At 34.7% G+C, this 17,153-nt stretch overlaps 3 protein-coding genes across 4 annotated transcripts; 2 read left to right on the top strand and 1 right to left on the bottom strand.

Annotated features, from left to right (window-relative positions):
- Window positions 1–883: 883 nt before the first annotated feature.
- LOC7473623 (uncharacterized) lies at window positions 884–3,779 on the top strand. 2 transcript variants are annotated; one of them, XM_002308914.4, is made up of 4 exons: window positions 884–1,050; window positions 3,237–3,337; window positions 3,411–3,588; window positions 3,632–3,779. In XM_002308914.4, the coding sequence occupies exons 2-3, from the start codon at window positions 3,244–3,246 to the stop codon at window positions 3,554–3,556; spliced, it is 240 nt and encodes a 79-aa protein (XP_002308950.2). In that variant the 5' UTR covers window positions 884–1,050; window positions 3,237–3,243; the 3' UTR covers window positions 3,557–3,588; window positions 3,632–3,779. The 2 variants fall into 2 exon arrangements, with proteins under 2 accessions (XP_002308950.2, XP_024458593.1); XM_024602825.2 differs by having other exon boundaries at window positions 3,411–3,779.
- Window positions 3,780–5,199: 1,420 nt separating this feature from the next.
- Window positions 5,200–8,248, top strand: LOC7496138 (accelerated cell death 11). Its single transcript, XM_002308913.3, has 4 exons — window positions 5,200–5,537; window positions 5,626–5,798; window positions 7,512–7,657; window positions 7,895–8,248. The coding sequence occupies exons 1-4, from the start codon at window positions 5,346–5,348 to the stop codon at window positions 7,999–8,001; spliced, it is 618 nt and encodes a 205-aa protein (XP_002308949.1). The 5' UTR covers window positions 5,200–5,345; the 3' UTR covers window positions 8,002–8,248.
- A 1,273-nt stretch (window positions 8,249–9,521) lies between these two features.
- Window positions 9,522–13,426, bottom strand: LOC7496137 (leucine-rich repeat receptor-like tyrosine-protein kinase PXC3). Its single transcript, XM_002307996.4, has 2 exons — window positions 10,340–13,426; window positions 9,522–10,253 (listed from the first exon to the last, which is right to left on the bottom strand). Exons 1-2 carry the CDS (start codon window positions 12,675–12,677, stop codon window positions 9,928–9,930), a joined length of 2,664 nt encoding a protein of 887 aa, XP_002308032.3. The 5' UTR covers window positions 12,678–13,426; the 3' UTR covers window positions 9,522–9,927.
- Between the last annotated feature and the right edge of the window lie 3,727 nt (window positions 13,427–17,153).

Genomic DNA, 17,153 nt, shown 5'->3' with positions numbered 1-17,153 from the left:
AAACAATAAAAAAAATTTATAATTTAACTATTCCAATTCACTACTGGGAAAATGAATTTATGTGTACAGTAATAAATGTACAATAAAAGTAGAAGCCTTTTAGTTTCTTTTAATTTTATTCTCTTTGCACTTCTGGTTTCTCACTTCTGAAAACTAATATCAAACATGATGAGAAATTGAAAGTATTTTCAGAGTTGTAGGAGGGCTCCATTTCTCATGTAAAATCAGTTATTAAATCTACTTACTTGTTGGATTGATTCAGTAAACTCCATTTGTTCTGTACTTATCCGAGATATATATTGTTTTAAATTATTTTGGATATTGAAACAATTAAATTTAGATGGTCTAACATGTTAATTCATAATTTAATTAACCAAATCAATTTAAGAAGGTTTTTAATTTTTTTTTATCTAAAACAAAATTGTTTTAATTTTTATTCAAAATCAGATCCGGTAATCTGTGCCTTAAATTAGGTCAAATCTTAAGTCAAGTGCAGATTCTATTTTCATGTGAGTGAGAAAATAATGCATTGAAAATATCTAATAATTTGTCATCTAGTAAGAGTAGGAAAAAAGAACATTATTATTTCTTATGTTCATCGTATTGGTTAATTTTAAACTGTGAGATTTAAAATAATTATGCATTCTATAAGCATGTGTTAAGAAATTTTTTTCATAAAGTTTCAAACTTGAACTATCAACTTTCAAGCATTCTTATAAAAAAATTAATTTTTTTATAAATTTTATAGTCTTGTGATTATTTTTTATTTGATGAGAAAATGAATTTAATTAGTAATTTTTTAATAAATTTTATAGTCTTGTGATTATTTTTTATTTGATGAGAAAATGAATTTAATTAGAGATATAGAAAACCCTTGCATCGTCTTAGCCCAATAAGCAAAGAAACAGAAAATCTGGACCAAACAAGTTCAGCCCAACACGAAAAGGGATAAAAACAAACAAAAACAGGCAACCTCTTTTTCTGCCTTGTAAGAAGCTTCAAGCAGACCGCAGGAGGACCCAGATCGCCTTAGCTGATTCGTCACCATCGGTGAGCTCCTCAATCTGTTTGGTAACCAAAGACAGTGTATCAGAGACTTTGGATAATCTTTTAACGTTTGATTTTTGGTTCATTAGGGTTTCGTTTTGTTGAATTTGATTTTAAATAGATTGCACGAAGTGGGTCGCATCTAAAATTTGAATCTAATTGGTGCAAAACAGAGAGGAATTACTGTATGGAATCTTGAATTGGGTCGTTTTTTTTTATTGATTTGGGTTCTGGGTTTATGAGAAATGTATAAAAATAATGATTTAGAAGGATACGGGTTTGTGGGGTTTTACTAGGAGATAGAAGGTTTGCTATGTACGAATCTGTTCATGTTCATGTTGTTTTCTGCTTTGAAAAGATTAATGAATGGCGTGGGCGTGTTGACTGGTGAATGTTTTGGTATGTAAATGCTGTAAGGGAATAAGAGAGGATTTATAGTTTGCAAAATGGTAGGATAATGTTTTTTGTTGATATTACTGTGGCAGTGGAAATAGGAAGTCTATGCCGTTCAAGCTTTAGTGTGTTGTAGGAGATTGTTTATAATAATGGTGTTTTTCTGTTGTGGACATACAGGGGATTGGTTGTCTCTTATTTCAGGAAACTAGATTGAAAATGAGGAATTATAAAACTAGCTAATGCTTTTGGATTCATTTCTGTCAGGTTTTTAATTGATTAATGTTATCATGTCCTGTGTGGTGTGCTTTTTCCTTCTTTTTTTTCCCTCCTTCCCAATAATCTGTATGTTCAATCAAAAACCTAACTCAACCTTCTACCATTTTATCACTCAATTTGAAGTATTAGGATGCTTTTCCATTTATCAGATGCGGTGTGCATATCATTCTAGTTCATATGGGAGTTCTTCATGGTGTTTTGACCAATTTATAGCTAAGAATCTGGGAAATGTGGATGATAGGTATTTTTGTTCATGTGATGATGCTATTTTATATGATGTATTTTTATTTTATTCCCTTGGCATAACATGAACCCATGGGATGCTGTTACAGACTGCTGCAATATTTTTATGTGGACCTCATGTGGTCTGTGTCCTAGGCTTCGTTTCCTTGACATTACTGCTACATTATCCTTTCTTTTAGAGAGGTTTTTTTTTCCTTCGGTTTTTTTTTGTTGTTGTTGTTGTTGTTGTTGTTGTATAGGTTTGGTGGCATGTTAAGCTTCTTTCTTTGTTTGATCTGACTTTCTTTTGTGCATAATTGCAACATGTCTTTTGGATATTTTTTCCCAAAAAAAGTCTCTAAGATAGGTTGGCTACAGCTATTCATGGGAACAGAGGAATGTAGGTCTTATTCCCATGATATGTTTGACCTATTTATAGATGGTCATCTGGATGAGTGATGCTCCTCATAGATCCTTTTGATCGTCAAGATTACCTGTAGTGATATGGATTAGTCGTAGTTTTGTTTTCCAGTTAGAGCTGTGTTTGGCACAATCTGATTTGGAGATGCATTTCTTTTTTATGCTACCATGTGTTACACTTTTGTGTTATTAATCAGATCTTTGTGCGCTGAAAACTATGAGTCTAGTTTTTTTGAAGCAAGCTCTTAATTGCCAATTCGCACCCATGTTTTTTTGTTTATTTTTTATGGCTACATGCTTCTTCTGTTTACAAAATCATGGACTGGACAGGCTTGTTCTACAGGACCAACTTTGTTTACTAGCAAATATTTTCTTGGGATGCTTATGCGTGTTGACATTTTATCAAGGATATTAAAACTTAACTGAAAAAACAAAAGATGTCAAAATTTATCAAGGACACAAACTTGCAAAATTTTCGACTTCATGAAAAAATTCACAAAAATATATCTTACTAGAAAATTCTGCTTCTATTCAAATGAGGCTCTGCCTCTGCTTGCAAATTCTGCTTCTATTCTAATTCCCCAATTTTAGCTTGGCAATCTTTTATGGTTATTCTCACTATAGAAGCACATTATGAATAAAAACCTCTGATATTAATATCTTTACTAGTTCATTTGTGCAGTTTCTGCTTTGTAGAAAGTCTTCCATTCTTGGAGCAGCCGGGATACTTCTTTATAAACTCACATTTCTGAATTACCTGAATTCTTTTAAAAAAATATGTCCCAGGCTCTCATAACTGAAGTAATGGAATGTGAAGTATCTGTTTAGGTGCTAATACTTCCCTCTCATGTGAATGTTTTTTTTTTCCTTTACAGTTTGAACATGTCAACCAAGTACATAGTATCTGCTCTCGTGGGATCATTTGCAATAGCATATGTTTGTGACTATGTTGTTTCTGACAAGAAGATATTTGGAGGTAAATTTTAGCTGGCCTGAAGATTTAGTTATTTTCTGTTGCCATGGTTTAAGGTCACTTTTTTTGAATCCAGGCACCACACCCAGAACAGTCTCAAACAAGGAATGGTGGGAGGAGACTGACAAGAAATTTCAAGCATGGCCTCGTACCGGAGGGCCACCAGTGGTGATGAATCCAATCACTCGCCAGAATTTCATTGTCAAGTCCCAAGATTCTTGAATCCAATTTTAGCTTGTGATATGTCAGTTTCAGTTCGCTGGTGTGTTATTTTTGTCATCGATAATGTTTAGTGAGGTTCGAATGCTTGGACACAGCCACTTTTAGCTTTGATGGCAATGGCCCTTGTGCCCTTTTGTTTTTATTTGTTTTCTGGATATGGGATTGGTCAGCAATGCTGTCATGGTTAAATCTAAATAAAAGTCAAGTGACAGAATTCAGAGAATTTCATCATTTCTATTCCTTTCTTGGTTTGTATGTGATTCCAGGAAGGTGACTGGGGCAATTATCAAAGATAGTGCGTGCCTTGAGATTCATGATCGTGCACTTGAGGGAAATATCTCTGCCGCCCCGCCTCACCTTCTTTTGTGGTTGTTTCTGGTTACTGTTAAGTTTGGCCTGCATGCCTTAGCTTAGGGCCTGTTTGGCAACGTTTCACAGGTAAAAACACAAAAAATAATGTTTCGGCCGTGGTGCCATCTACAGTGCACCGCATTGTCAAACATTGTCTTATAGATATATTTTAATTGGTGGTAAAGGAAATGTTATACCATTCTTAGTTCTTACTCTACAAAGAATAATAATAAATAAAATTATGTGAAACTTTTACAAGGAAGAAGAAACTTATTGTCTGGGATTGGGTTAGAAACTTATTGTCTGGGATTGGGTTCGCTTTATGCGAAAAAAATCTGAACAAAAGTTTTATCCTTCTTGTTGTTGTTGATGATGTATTAATATTAAAAATAATTTTTTAAAAAAATATTATTTTAATATATTTTTAAATAAAAAATATTTTAAAGTATTAAAAATTAAATACAAAAAATAGCATCAATTAAAGATATAATCTGTCATTTATGCTGAGATTCTTGTTCCCTTTCGGCTGTGGAGTACGATGATCCACACAATGTCCAACTTGCATAAAGAGGAAGGGGGATTTGATGGCAAGTGCGCATCTTGTATCTCCTTGCATGCATTCTAAACTACAAGTCTCATGTTAACACTTTTTATTGTAGCTTTTTTACCATGATAAAATTGATTTTTTTTTTTTTTTGAAGTGGGAGGAACTTAAAATGTGAGAAGGAATAATCATAATTTTCTCTCTCTAAATGCTGTAAATAGAATATTTTCTTCTATGATATGTGAAATAGTTCATGATCTCACATTTTATTTACTGAAAACAATTTTGAAACTAATTTTTTACTGTAATTGAATTCAATTATAGTGTTTGATTTAAATTTAATTGATAAATAAATTGAATTTACATGTTTAAAAGAGATAAAATTTATTTTATTTTATTTTATTTTATATATTACACCTATTAACTTCATCATATTTTTTCAAAGGTTTTCTAAAAAAAAAATAACTAGATAGATATTTTGAGAAAGTTTTAATATTAATTTTTTTAAAATTTTGTAATTGTAAAGAGTTGATATCTAATTTACATCATATTTAAAGATTAAATTTCATTTAAAATTTAATTCTTAAATGATTTTAAATATAAGATTTCCCTCTTAGAGATTTCTAAACATGCGGATGAAAAACATAGGCTCGTCGGAACTTAGAGGACTGGTATTGGGAACTTGTAAACTACAAGGATGAAAATGGAATATTCTTTTCTTTTTAGTGCAAAAATGGGTTAAGTTTATTCTGCATAAGTGCTGAGATATCATTTAATCCTCATTCTCTATAAAAACTCCGCATTACCAAGAATTTACAAACAACTCATCACCATCATCAACAAATCCAGAATCGAGGGAGAGAGATTTAGATTTTGACGAAAAGGGTTGAGAAAATGGGCGATCTGGAGACTGAAAAGCCACTGAAGAAGATCGCAGAAGCCTTTAAAGAACTAGAAGCAACAATAAAATCTCAAACCCAAGAAGTTGAAGTGGCACCATTTTCTCATGCTTGTTCTCTCGTTTCTCCTCTCTTCGGTTGCTTAGGCATCGCTTTTAAATTCGCCGAAATGGATTATGTCGCCAAGGTAAATCATTCATTTTTATCAATATCCAAAAACCCATGTTTTTTTTTTGTTTAAATTCGTGTTTTTGATGATAAAATCAAACAAACAGGTGCATGATCTTGCAGAGGCATCAAAATCGATTGGTACATTGCAAAGTGTGTTAGATAAGGATGTAGAAAGGAATTCTGTGAGAAAAGGTGGGAGTCATTCAAGAAATCTTTTGAGAGTAAAGCGTGGTCTTGATATGGTCAGGGTGTTGTTTGAGCAGATTATGGTTACAGAGTATGTGTCTACTACTTTCTCTTTTGCCTTTCGTTATGGAAGATAGTTATTGTTACATGAACAGGGTTTTAATAATTTTTCAAGTACTTGATGAAATTGTGTTTGTGAGTTGCTTCACTTTTTCATGTATAATAAAGGAATAGTTCCATGATTAAGTCTTGATTAAAGGATATTAGTGGTTAGACTGGGGGTTACTAAGTTATATGAATTGATGCCTGATTTCTTGTGAGGTGTTGTATTAGGTTTCTGCTCAATGTTGATGATGATCATACTCGATTTGGGTTGTTCTGTTTCTATAAGTTTTGATCATTGTTGACTTTGATGTGCCTGTCTTAGCTGTTCGGAGCTGTAGTTTCAAGAATTCAACCTACTAATGTATGTATGCATGTCTAGTTTCCTGTTTTGTTACGTTTCCTTTAGTTTGTGTGAAGTGATTAATTCTAAAATCATATGCGAGTTTATTACAAGTATTTGGTCTTAAAATCAACTGAATTCTCATCAAGGTGGGTACTGCTAAAATTTGTACAAAGAATATAGCAGGATGTTCCAATTGACAGGATCTTGTGAAGGTTTAAAGTCATATTTGGTCCTCAATTGCAGAGGAATATAGACAACAGTTGTGGCATTTGCTTCACTGATTAATTGATATATAAACTGGAGAAATTGGAGGCAAATGGTGGTTGTGTTTTAGATTCTTTTCATGTTAACTCTTTTTTGATCTTATTTGTTCATGGTGAATTGGGGAAACTGATTTTGGGGGCTAAAGGATTAGGCACTACACAATGGGATAGGGGTCTGAAGTTTTATATTTGTGATGATGAGCTCGCTTAACTGGAGGTTGTTATGGTCCAGGGCTTTAGTTTCATGTGCTCATAAAATTGTGTTTTTTGCCTGGGTTAGTGCTCACAGTGGACGGTGTTATGTATGGGCATCTGTTTGTTTCAGTTCCCTGCATTAGATGGAAATTTTGTTTTTTTCAGCTACCTTACAATTCCAGTGCCTTTCTAGCCGACATAATGGGACGTTCCATAATAGCTGATATGTCCTGCCAATGCCGTTGTAATAGATCATACATAATAGCGATATGGAATGGTCAATTGTATAATTTCAACTTAACACTCATTTTGCCATTTCAGCTCGTGATTTTGTTTTCCTTAAGGATGAAACTGATATACATCACATGTCTTCAAATCAAGTCTACTTATTTCTGAACCTAGGTTCAAATTAACATGTTTTTTTAGTTACTGTGTAAAGGTTGAGTGATTTATTAATGCTAGTTTTGCCAAATGTCTCTGTCCTGAATCACTTGTGGATCACTGGGTATTTAACCCCCATTTCTTTGCTGTGTACCTACTTCCAATTATACTCATATTGTGCCAAGGTGAGAATAGTCAGTGTACCTCATGCGGGAAGGAGCGGATCCCCCCCTCTGGTTAAAAGCCATCTTCTTAAAGGTTTTGGTGTTGACTTGGTACCGTTCTTTTTGATGTGTGAAGCAATAGATTGGTTGATTTATAAGCTGCATGCCTCAATAAACATCCAGTGTGTAGACGGTGATGCTTGTGTTTCACCTTAATTAATACACATTCAAGTTCCTGACCACAATAAGCAAATTATAGTTGTAGATTTATACAGACTGGCCTTGATTCTGGATTAATGGTCTTTGTTTATGGCTGAAAAGATGGTTAACAATTCCTGTTATTCCTGTGCCAGGGGAAATTCTTTGAAGGGCCCTGCTTCGAAGGCTTATGCACAGGTATTTGCTCCCCATCATGGGTGGGCAATTAGAAAAGCTGTTGCTGCAGGGATGTACGCCCTTCCTACTAAAGCACAACTTTTAAAGAAGCTAAATGAAGATGGTGAGTGCTTGGACCATTTCAAACACTTGTTTCTGAATTCAATATCTCATATGTTCTTGAAAGGTGTGCAAACAATTATGCTGGGAGGACTAAAACCTGTTTTCCAATCCACTTTCTATCTGACTTGGTGCACCATAATTATGCCCGTGGTTATTTCAAACTAAAACGTGTCTGTTCTGCAGGCACTCTTATGTGTTTTAGAATCACTCGTATTGATTTCTTCATTTGTTTTTGCAGAAAGCTCGGCAATAATTCAAATGCAGAGTTATGTTGCTGCATCTGCGCCAGTCATAATGTATGTTGACAAACTCTTCCTCTCCAGAGAATTGGGTATAGATTGGTGAACAATGTAATTCCACTGAAATCCTATTTATTGTGATTGTCGTTTTTATTTTCCTCTGGTAAAAAAAGAAAAAAAAACGTTAATATTCTTGCAAGTGGCATAAACTAATGTTTTGTTGAATTGCTCATGCAATGGTATGAGGGTGTCAAACAACTATATCTGGAGCCGAGTTGTTATTACTCTGTAGCTATATCTATCGTTCAATTTTTCCAAAAGATTACAAATTCAATGATATCTTTTGGGTGCAATTTCTTTATCGTTCTTTTTTTTTTTTCAAGATGTTGAGGACAAAATGCTTTTCATGCAGTTTAAAATGCATGATTTAATGCACGATCTTGCATTATCATCGGCTCGAATTGAATGCTCAATCATAAGCTCTAACAACCTGCAGATTTCCAAAACTACCTGGCACTTGACGTTTCTTGACCCTCATTTCTTTTTTCCAAGCTCTTCCTACACTCCCAGAGATTGGATCGTGCAAGAACACTTCTCTTTCAAGATATTCTAGAGGGGCCAAGTTTTGAAACAGGCATTGCGAAATTATTTTTTCAAAATTTAAGCATTTGCGAGGAATAAAAATGGTGGGTTTTTAATTGGAGGTGCCACCACAGAAGATGCATTTGAGATATCTAAATTTATTGGGGAATACGAAAATGGAAAGACTGATCAAATCTATTTTCAATATACAAATTTTTCAAACTCTGATTCTGGGTTACTATGGATTGGATGAGTTGGCTAAAGATAGGCGAGGTACATGATCAGCCTACCATTGTTATGGCTATGTGTACTGAGCAGAAGCTTTTGCCAGAAGGTGGGATTGGGTGCTTGGAGTCTCTTCAGATTTTATACATTTGGGATTTGTGAAAATCTTTCGTGCCACAAGATGTGCAAGGTCTTAAAAAGCCTTCGAAAATTGCATATTTTCGAATGTTAGAGCTTCATTTATTTATTTGTTAAGAAGCATGAAATACCTATTCTACTGTTCAGTTCACTAGCCAGTCAGAATTTACCCTGGCATTGTTGGTCTATGTTTTCTGTTTCTGCTGTGAGTGCTCTTCTGGTTGCATTACACTTGGTTCCTTCCAGGTATTGTCTTGAGGCTGCATGTGTCTGCCCTGTTTTCTGTATGTTTTTATTTTCTTTCCTATTTGTGTCTGCTTTCTGGGATACTTTCTTGAAGCCATTGTATTACTTCTGGATGAATATTTGTCATTTGTAATAGTGTTCAGATTGGATTCATCTTCTTGTGAAAAAGAAGCCTCCACGTAAAAGTGTCAGCCGATTAATCATAATAAGAGCATGAACATTTTCAAGAAGAAAGACAGGTAGTCCTAACATCCTCCCCTTGAAAATGAAAAAAAAAAAAAATCTAAAAATTCTCCATTCTGACATGAAGGGTTTCGCGGGGGGTTGGTGAGAGATATGCACCGATAGACTGGGCGAAATTAGTTGTGGAGAGCAAGAACTTGTAGTGTGCATATAATCTTAACATATTTGAAAACTTTGCACTCTAATCTGGAATTTCATAAGAAAAATTATACTCGACTGTTCACATATATTTCCAACATTTCAAGACCAGAACTTCAGGATAGAAATTTTAGGCTTAACATGCAATAAAAACCCAAGAGTGATCTTGTTAATGAAGCACCCTCTTCCGTCCATCCACCCTTCAACTGCTTTCTTTTTTTTCCTGACTCAAATAGTACTTTACAAGTTGCCATTGCTGGAACTGAATTTGGTACAAAGCAAATGGACAGAATCCAAGGTCGAAATGAAATATACAAAGTGAGTCTTACTCCTCCAGGTAGGCATATCAGAAACGAATCATGTATTCAGAAACAAGCTTCTCATGTTGTGTACAGCCCACTAACCATAGTCTTAATAAATATAGGCCGTGCAGAATCAAATAGCTTCACAGGCGGCTCCATCAGCTTTGCTTTATTTCTTGAAGCATTTCAACTACCTTCTTCATTTTTGGCCGCTTGGCTGGTGTGCTGTCGGTGCAGAGTAACGCTACCTTAAGAGCTGCCAGCATCTCTCTCCTCCAACCGAAGGAAACGGTGCTAAGTCTTGCATCAAGTATCTGCTCAGGAGTCTCTCCCCTAGCTGGAGCACCATGAACCCACTTCACCAAATCTAACCCTTCACCAAAGTCCTCGTCGACTGGTAGCCGAGTTGTTAGGATTTCGAGCAGTACTACCCCATAGCTATAAACATTTCCTGGAGCTGTAACTTGCATTGTGTATGCATACTCTGCATAGCAAAGGAAAAGTAGAATGACAGTGAGAAACAAAGAAGCAGCTACCAAGTCTAGAATGATACGGTTTAAATATGCATACCCGGGGGAATATAACCAAATGACCCTGCAACTGCACTGATGCTTGCTGTGCCTCTGGATGGATCCAAGAGCTTCGATATCTCCACCTCCCCAACCAAGGGCTGGAAGTCAGCATCTAGAAGAACATTAAAAGAAGAAATATCAAGGTGGATTGTGGCCACGTGATGAAGAAAAGCCAATCCTTCTGCCACCCCTATGGCAATGGATAGCCTCATAGGCCAATCAGGTTCATACTCGGACTTCTTGCTTGATTCATGAAGAAGTTGAGCTAATGTCCCATTGGGTAAATAATGATGCAGCAAAAGAACGACGTCTTCATAAATTACAAATCCAACGGGTCGCACTAGATTATCATGACAGAGCTTGCTCAGTCTTTCAAGTTCCCTTATCATCTTGTTCTGGTGATGAATTATGGTTCTGTCCATGGATTTTAGTCTCCTCGCCATCAAGACCATCCCAGAAGGCATAACTGCCTTGTATACTGTGCTGAAAGTTCCGATGCTGAGCTTATTTGAATCTTTCAAAGTTGCTTTAACAACAGCATCAAGATCTATTGCTTGCTTGAGATTTTCAACAAAGACATTGCCAGCTATAATTGCTGGTTGGTCATTGGTTTTTTCATCAGCAATCCCTGCAGTCTTGGCTGCCTTTTCCTGTCTCTCCCTCATCATAAACAGTAGAACAACTATAGTTACAGAGACAAATACCGCCAAACCAGAGCCAATAACAGCTAGTATAATCCTGTAAGAGACCTTATGATGGTAATTCTCCCGACCAGAAGGATAAGAATTTCCACATGACAAGCTCAACGGCTCTCCACAGAGTCCTTTGTTCCCAAAAAAGCTTGAATTTGGACTCTTTTGAAATGGTACAAAGGTGGGTACAGGGCCACTGAGCAGATTGTTGGAGAAATTAATCTCTATCAAACTTAACATTCCCTTGAATAAAGGAGGGATAGTGCCGGAAAGTTGATTGTTGGAGACATCCAATGAAACCAGCTTGTCGAGTTTCCCTAATTCAGGGGGCAGAGGTCCGTGGAGATGATTGAAGCTCAAATTCAAGGCTATCTGTAAATTCCTGATGTGACCAATCTCCGGAGGGATATTTCCAGTCAAGTAGTTGCTACCCATTTGCAATTCAAGAAGTTTCAAGCAGTTTCCAATCTCGTGAGGTATCTCACCTTTGATTGAATTCTGACCCAGAAGTAAGTACTGCAATCTTGACATGTTGCAAATACCATTAGGAACAGTGCCATTGAATCTATTATTGCTAAGGTCAAGCTTGTTAAGGCTCTTGCATCCAATAATTGATATCGGGATATCTCCAATCAAACTATTACCCGAAAGAATCAATTCCTGCAGATTTACAAGCTGTCCAAGCTCAGCAGGAATAACTCCAGTAAATCCATTTGAGGCCAGATTTAAGAGGATTAGATTAGAGCATTGAGCAAACTCAGACACAATCTCACCAGACATATGATTATTGGCCACTTCAAAATATGTGAGGCTGCTAACATTCCCAATAGCCTTAGGGATGACTCCTACAAGATCATTGTTTCCAATTCGGATATTGGAGAGGCCTCTGCAGTTGCCAACTGATTCAGGAAGCTCACCTTTCAACCGATTCAGCGTAAGAATCAAGACTTCCAACTTCCCCATAGAAAAAATGCTCTTTGGTATTGGCCCTTCAAGCATGTTGGAATGAAGGTTCAACACCTTTAACTCAGAAACTGAACCTAGATTATCAGGAATTGCACCACCTAAGTCATTCTCATAGGCAGTAAAAACCCTCAAGTTTGTCAAATTACCCACCCAAGATGGAATAGAACCATTCAGCTTATTACTAGAAATTTGAAAATCCTCCAGCTTTTCTAGACCTTGAAACTCATCAGGTATCTGTCCTACAAGCATGTTATTAGAAAGGTTCAATGACTTGAGGTTTTTAAGACTACCCAACTCCATAGGAATCACGCCTCCAAACTTATTCAAAGACAAATCAAGAAATTCAAGCTGAGACAAGTTCCCAATAGCTGAAGGAATTTCACCATGAAAACTATTGCTAGAAAGATCAAGCTGCTTCAGTGCTTTGAGCTCAGAGATTAGAGTCACGTTACCTCGAAGGCCAAGCCTTGAAAGGTCAAGCCCTTCAACCATTGAATGATTCAAGCCACAGCTAATGCCAGCCCACTTGCAGTAATTTGTGTTGTTGGCACCCCACCCAGGGACTCCAAGCTCTCTGTTAATGGCTAACAGTATAGCTTGATCATCCAACTGAGCAGTCACTAACAAAGACTTTGATAAAAACCCAAGAAAAAGATACACCAAGCATGAAAATGCCATTATTGAGTTGGTCTTTTATTCCTGGGTTAACACTTGTTCAGTGCAAGAACTCAAAATTTCTTCACGCCCCAACTCAAGAACATTACCATGTCCTAAAACCCCACTTATCTTCGACAATAAAGTTTTGATCTTTTGATCAAAGAATCAAACTTTTCAGCAAGAACACTTCGATGGGGACTTAGAGAGGTGTTTCATCAAGCAACGACCAAGAAATGCAAACCCCAAATGACCATTTAACAATTCAAGAAAACCCCATTTGAGATTTCATTGGAATCAAAGCAATGCACAGTCTGAAGTGATCAAAGAAATGTGATTTGGAAACAAAAAGACCCACATCAAAGGAAGAGGAAAGAACAAGAGAGAACAGACCAAAGAAGGACGACAAAGGATTAATGCATTATAGAGCATGGGCTGTAAATGTACTCATATTTATCAATATACATCAAAGAACAAAACAAGAAGAAAATGGTTCAAGGCCTATGTAAGTGAAAGGAAAGTGTGAAGTTGAGGGAAGCAAGAAAAGAAAGTACACAGTACTATGTTTCTTGTTTTGTATTTAATTTTTAGTACAGGTGGGTTTAGACAGGGAAGAGAGAGAGAGAGAGAGAGCTTTAAGGTCCGAATCTGAAAAAGAGAAGAGGAATTGTTCTCTTCACTCACGTAAGGCTTTTTCACGAGAAATGACAATGAGCAGTGATGAGTGAATGAAAGCTGCATAAAATCTCTCTCTCTCGGTTCTCTACTGTGTGAGACTGCAACTGTCGTTGTGTTATGGGTTTTGATACTTATGTTGATGCATTCAAGAGTAGAGTAGAGTAGCCCCACATTCATTTTAATTAATTAATATTGACTAATGTTTAGAGGATGTATTTTAATACTAATCTTGATACAGTAATTAGCCAAATAGATTTGTTCCTCCATTTATGGGGCAATGCATGGTGGGAAAAAGGTTGCTTTCATAAATTTATGGATTTGGGTATGGTGGCAAAGGATAAATTTCCATAAACTTAAGATCTAGATCTCTCTTAGACATGATTTGTGAAAATAATTTCTTATTTTGAGTCATGATTAAACAAAAGTTATTAAGTAGATTTAATATGATTTTCATAACTTTAATGATTTGGATAAGTGTTAAAAGGGTAAATTGTCATAGATTTAGTTTTGGGATGGCATGATTCTTGAAGAGCTGAAAATATTTTAAATATAATGTAATTATCCTTGTTTTTCTTTTTTATAACATTGTAAGCATTTATTTGAGGGTGTGGTAATTTCTATTTTTTTATAATTTTAAAAGTATGATTATCTATTAAAAACAATTAAATTTATATATTTTTTAATGGTAATTCAATGATTTTGGTATATTAATATAAACAAATATTTTAATATATTTTTAAAAAATATCAACATCATATTAAATGTTCTATTTTCATGTTAACAATCAAGTTCAGAGCTCACTGTCTCTCTCACTTTTTCCCCTAGAAAGATTTGACCAAATATGAGAGAAAAGGAAAATGTGGAGAGGTAAGGCCTAACTTGATAGAGTGCTGATGTGAAATTACAAAGCTGAAAAAATGTGCAAAAGGTATTTTAGGTCTATCATGATATCATTGCAGTGTCAAAAAAAAAAAAAGTTGAAACTTTTCAATCACACCTTTGGTGATACTGTAAGTTTTGAATTGCTGAGGTTTTTTTTTTAATTTAAATTACAATTTAAAAGTATTATTATGGTTGTTTTTTAAAATATTTTTTATTTAAAAATATATTAAAATAATATTTTTTTTATTTTTTAAAAATTATTTTTGATATCAGCGCATCAAAATAATCTAAAACACTAAAAAAAATATTAATTTGAAACAAAACAAAATAAATTAAATTAAATTTTTTAAAAGCAAAAACAAACAGGACCACAAAGTCAAGAAGGATAATCAACAGTAATTTGAGAAGGTAATATCTAAAAATATTTTTCAGAGAATATTATATTTAATTTTTACTATGGGATTTTATCTCTTAAATTATTAACAAAGTTTTTTATATAAAAAAAAAAAACACTCCATGTTTCAAATTATAAAATAAGAGAATTTTTCACAGGAAAACCTTCTTTCCCAATTTCAGCATCCCATTCTTTTTGCGGAATGTAGGGAAAGGAAAAGGACAGTGAAACCCTAAATTTGTTCTTTCATGGCACAAACCTTGGATTCCCCTCCACCTTGGGGTGGGCATTTTATTCCACGCATAAAGTTTATCATTTTCAAAAAAACATTTTCATTTTCAACTTTCTAATTTAGTAGCTAAATACTTTTAAAATCAATGATGGTTGGTATTTGTATTTGAAACTGTATCGAACACCTTTCAAGAATATATTTAATTTTAAAAAAATATCAAATTAATATTTTTTTAATAATTTTAATATATTTTAAAACAAAAAATATACTTGAAAAATATCATGCATTACAATAATAAACACGGACAATATGAGTTACGTGGTAGATAAATCTAAACAAGGTTGTTAAATCTAAGAACTTGTGGGATCTGCCTGTTTGGGGGGGCATTGTCCCATGAGATGGGTCCATAAACAAAATTAAGTTTGCTAAATAACATGTTAGACAATTCCATGATAAGATACGCATCTTGGTCTTCATTTTTTTTTTGCAATTCGGGGGCAAATTACTATTTATTAGTCCATGTCAGTCACCTTCGATCATCTGTGATCTTGCTATTATGTCATGCAAAGGAGGAAAATATGTCCTCTTTTCAAGAGACAATGCTAGTTGAGTAGTTGCTTAGTTCTATCGAGTGATTTTTAAGGAAAATTTCTCAAATTAGTGCACACAAAATAAAAGGATGCATGGGGTCTTGCTGTTCTTCCATTATTGTACTATACACTCAACCACTCTAGAGAATTGAAATTTGAAGCTACATTTTCTTGTACCATGCGTGACACCCTCTTGCTTTCATGATGGATACCATTTAAGAAAATTCGTAAATGGGATGGTGTCAAGTCGATTTAGGGTTAATTGTGGATATAATTCACTTCCATTCAGGAAAAAATCAGATTAAAATAAAGAAAAGAGCTATCTTTTTTAGGAGTGTGATCCAAGAATTTTCAATCAGCTTGTAACAAGTTCAAGGAGCATGTTTTTTATGATTTAATCCTGATAAAAAATATTGGGTTGCATACATTAAAAAATTTATTTTTTAAAAGAATTTTTATTGTCAGCTGGGTTTGCTCTCTAGAGATCACTAATTCAAGTCTCATAAATCTCAGGTCACTGGAGGCTTACATGATCATTAACTTTAGGGCTCGTGGAATTAGTCGAGGTATGTCCAAGCTGATCCAAACATTTACATTAATAATAATATAAAAAAAAGATAAAACCCAATTATTTGAAAATTAAAATTATATCTCTCCCTCACCTGGTTTGCAAATTTAGAGGAAAGAAAAGGACTCGAGCCTACAGGAGTTGCTCCATCTAATCATTACAGTCAAGAACCTTGAATGTTACTATTTTTTTTTTTCCTTTTCCAGTTGCTCCATCTCTCTCGTGTAGAAATAATCGTGGCTTGAAATCACTTGTGGTCCTTTACTTTGCACATATGGTTAAATCAAGTCCTCTACTTCAAATCGTCTCAAATCAACCCCTTTTCTTGTAATCAGGACGATTCAAGACCCACCACCGTTCGATTATCTTGGTTTTGATCCAACCATGTAGCTAAATAAAAAAGTCGGATCATGGGTCAAATTACTTTCCGTTGGAATTAAAAGAAGAGGGACTCGAAAATTAGGCTCGACAAAATATAAAATATATAAAAAAGAGGTACCAAACATGATCTTTAGCAAGATTTATGGGTCTTTCCAACTCATCAAATCGGAATAAACAAGGGAGCGAGAATTGATAAGTGATGAACCATCCAATCATCAAATGGTGTGATATTGCTTGATAGCGCGGTAATTTTTGTTTTTAAAATATTAAATTAATGTTTTTTTTAATATGTTTTTGATGGTTTTGGTGTATTCATATAAAAAAACATTAAAAAAATCATTTTAATTTATTTTTAAATATGAAAAACATATTCAAAAACCTTCAGCCTGCCTTTTTAAGATTCCAAGCACATATCGGGAAATTAAGGCAGTCTCTTGAAGGGAGCATGCAGGAGGAGATGTGACAGACCCATTAGGATTGCGACAAGTGGAAGCTCTCTTGGTTCTATCATCCTCTCTGATGTGGTAGATAGTAAGATGATTGGCATCCAATTCTTCGACCCCGTCACCCTATGAAATTAGACATTTTATTTTTATGCATGCATGCTTACTCTTGAAAAATCTCCTTTGAAAAGTACACTTTGTCCTCTAATTGTTCCCTCTTGGCTATCATTTTGTGCATTAAAAAATATATATATATAATACTTGATTAAATGATGATAATGATGAAAGAAGTGTCGTATTCTTTAAATTGTAAATGAATAGTCTTGTATTTC

Source organism: Populus trichocarpa, chromosome 6 (assembly GCF_000002775.5).
Source record: "Populus trichocarpa isolate Nisqually-1 chromosome 6, P.trichocarpa_v4.1, whole genome shotgun sequence".
In the NCBI taxonomy this organism is placed as follows: domain Eukaryota; kingdom Viridiplantae; phylum Streptophyta; class Magnoliopsida; order Malpighiales; family Salicaceae; genus Populus; species Populus trichocarpa.
This window is presented reverse-complemented; position numbering and strand designations above follow the sequence as displayed.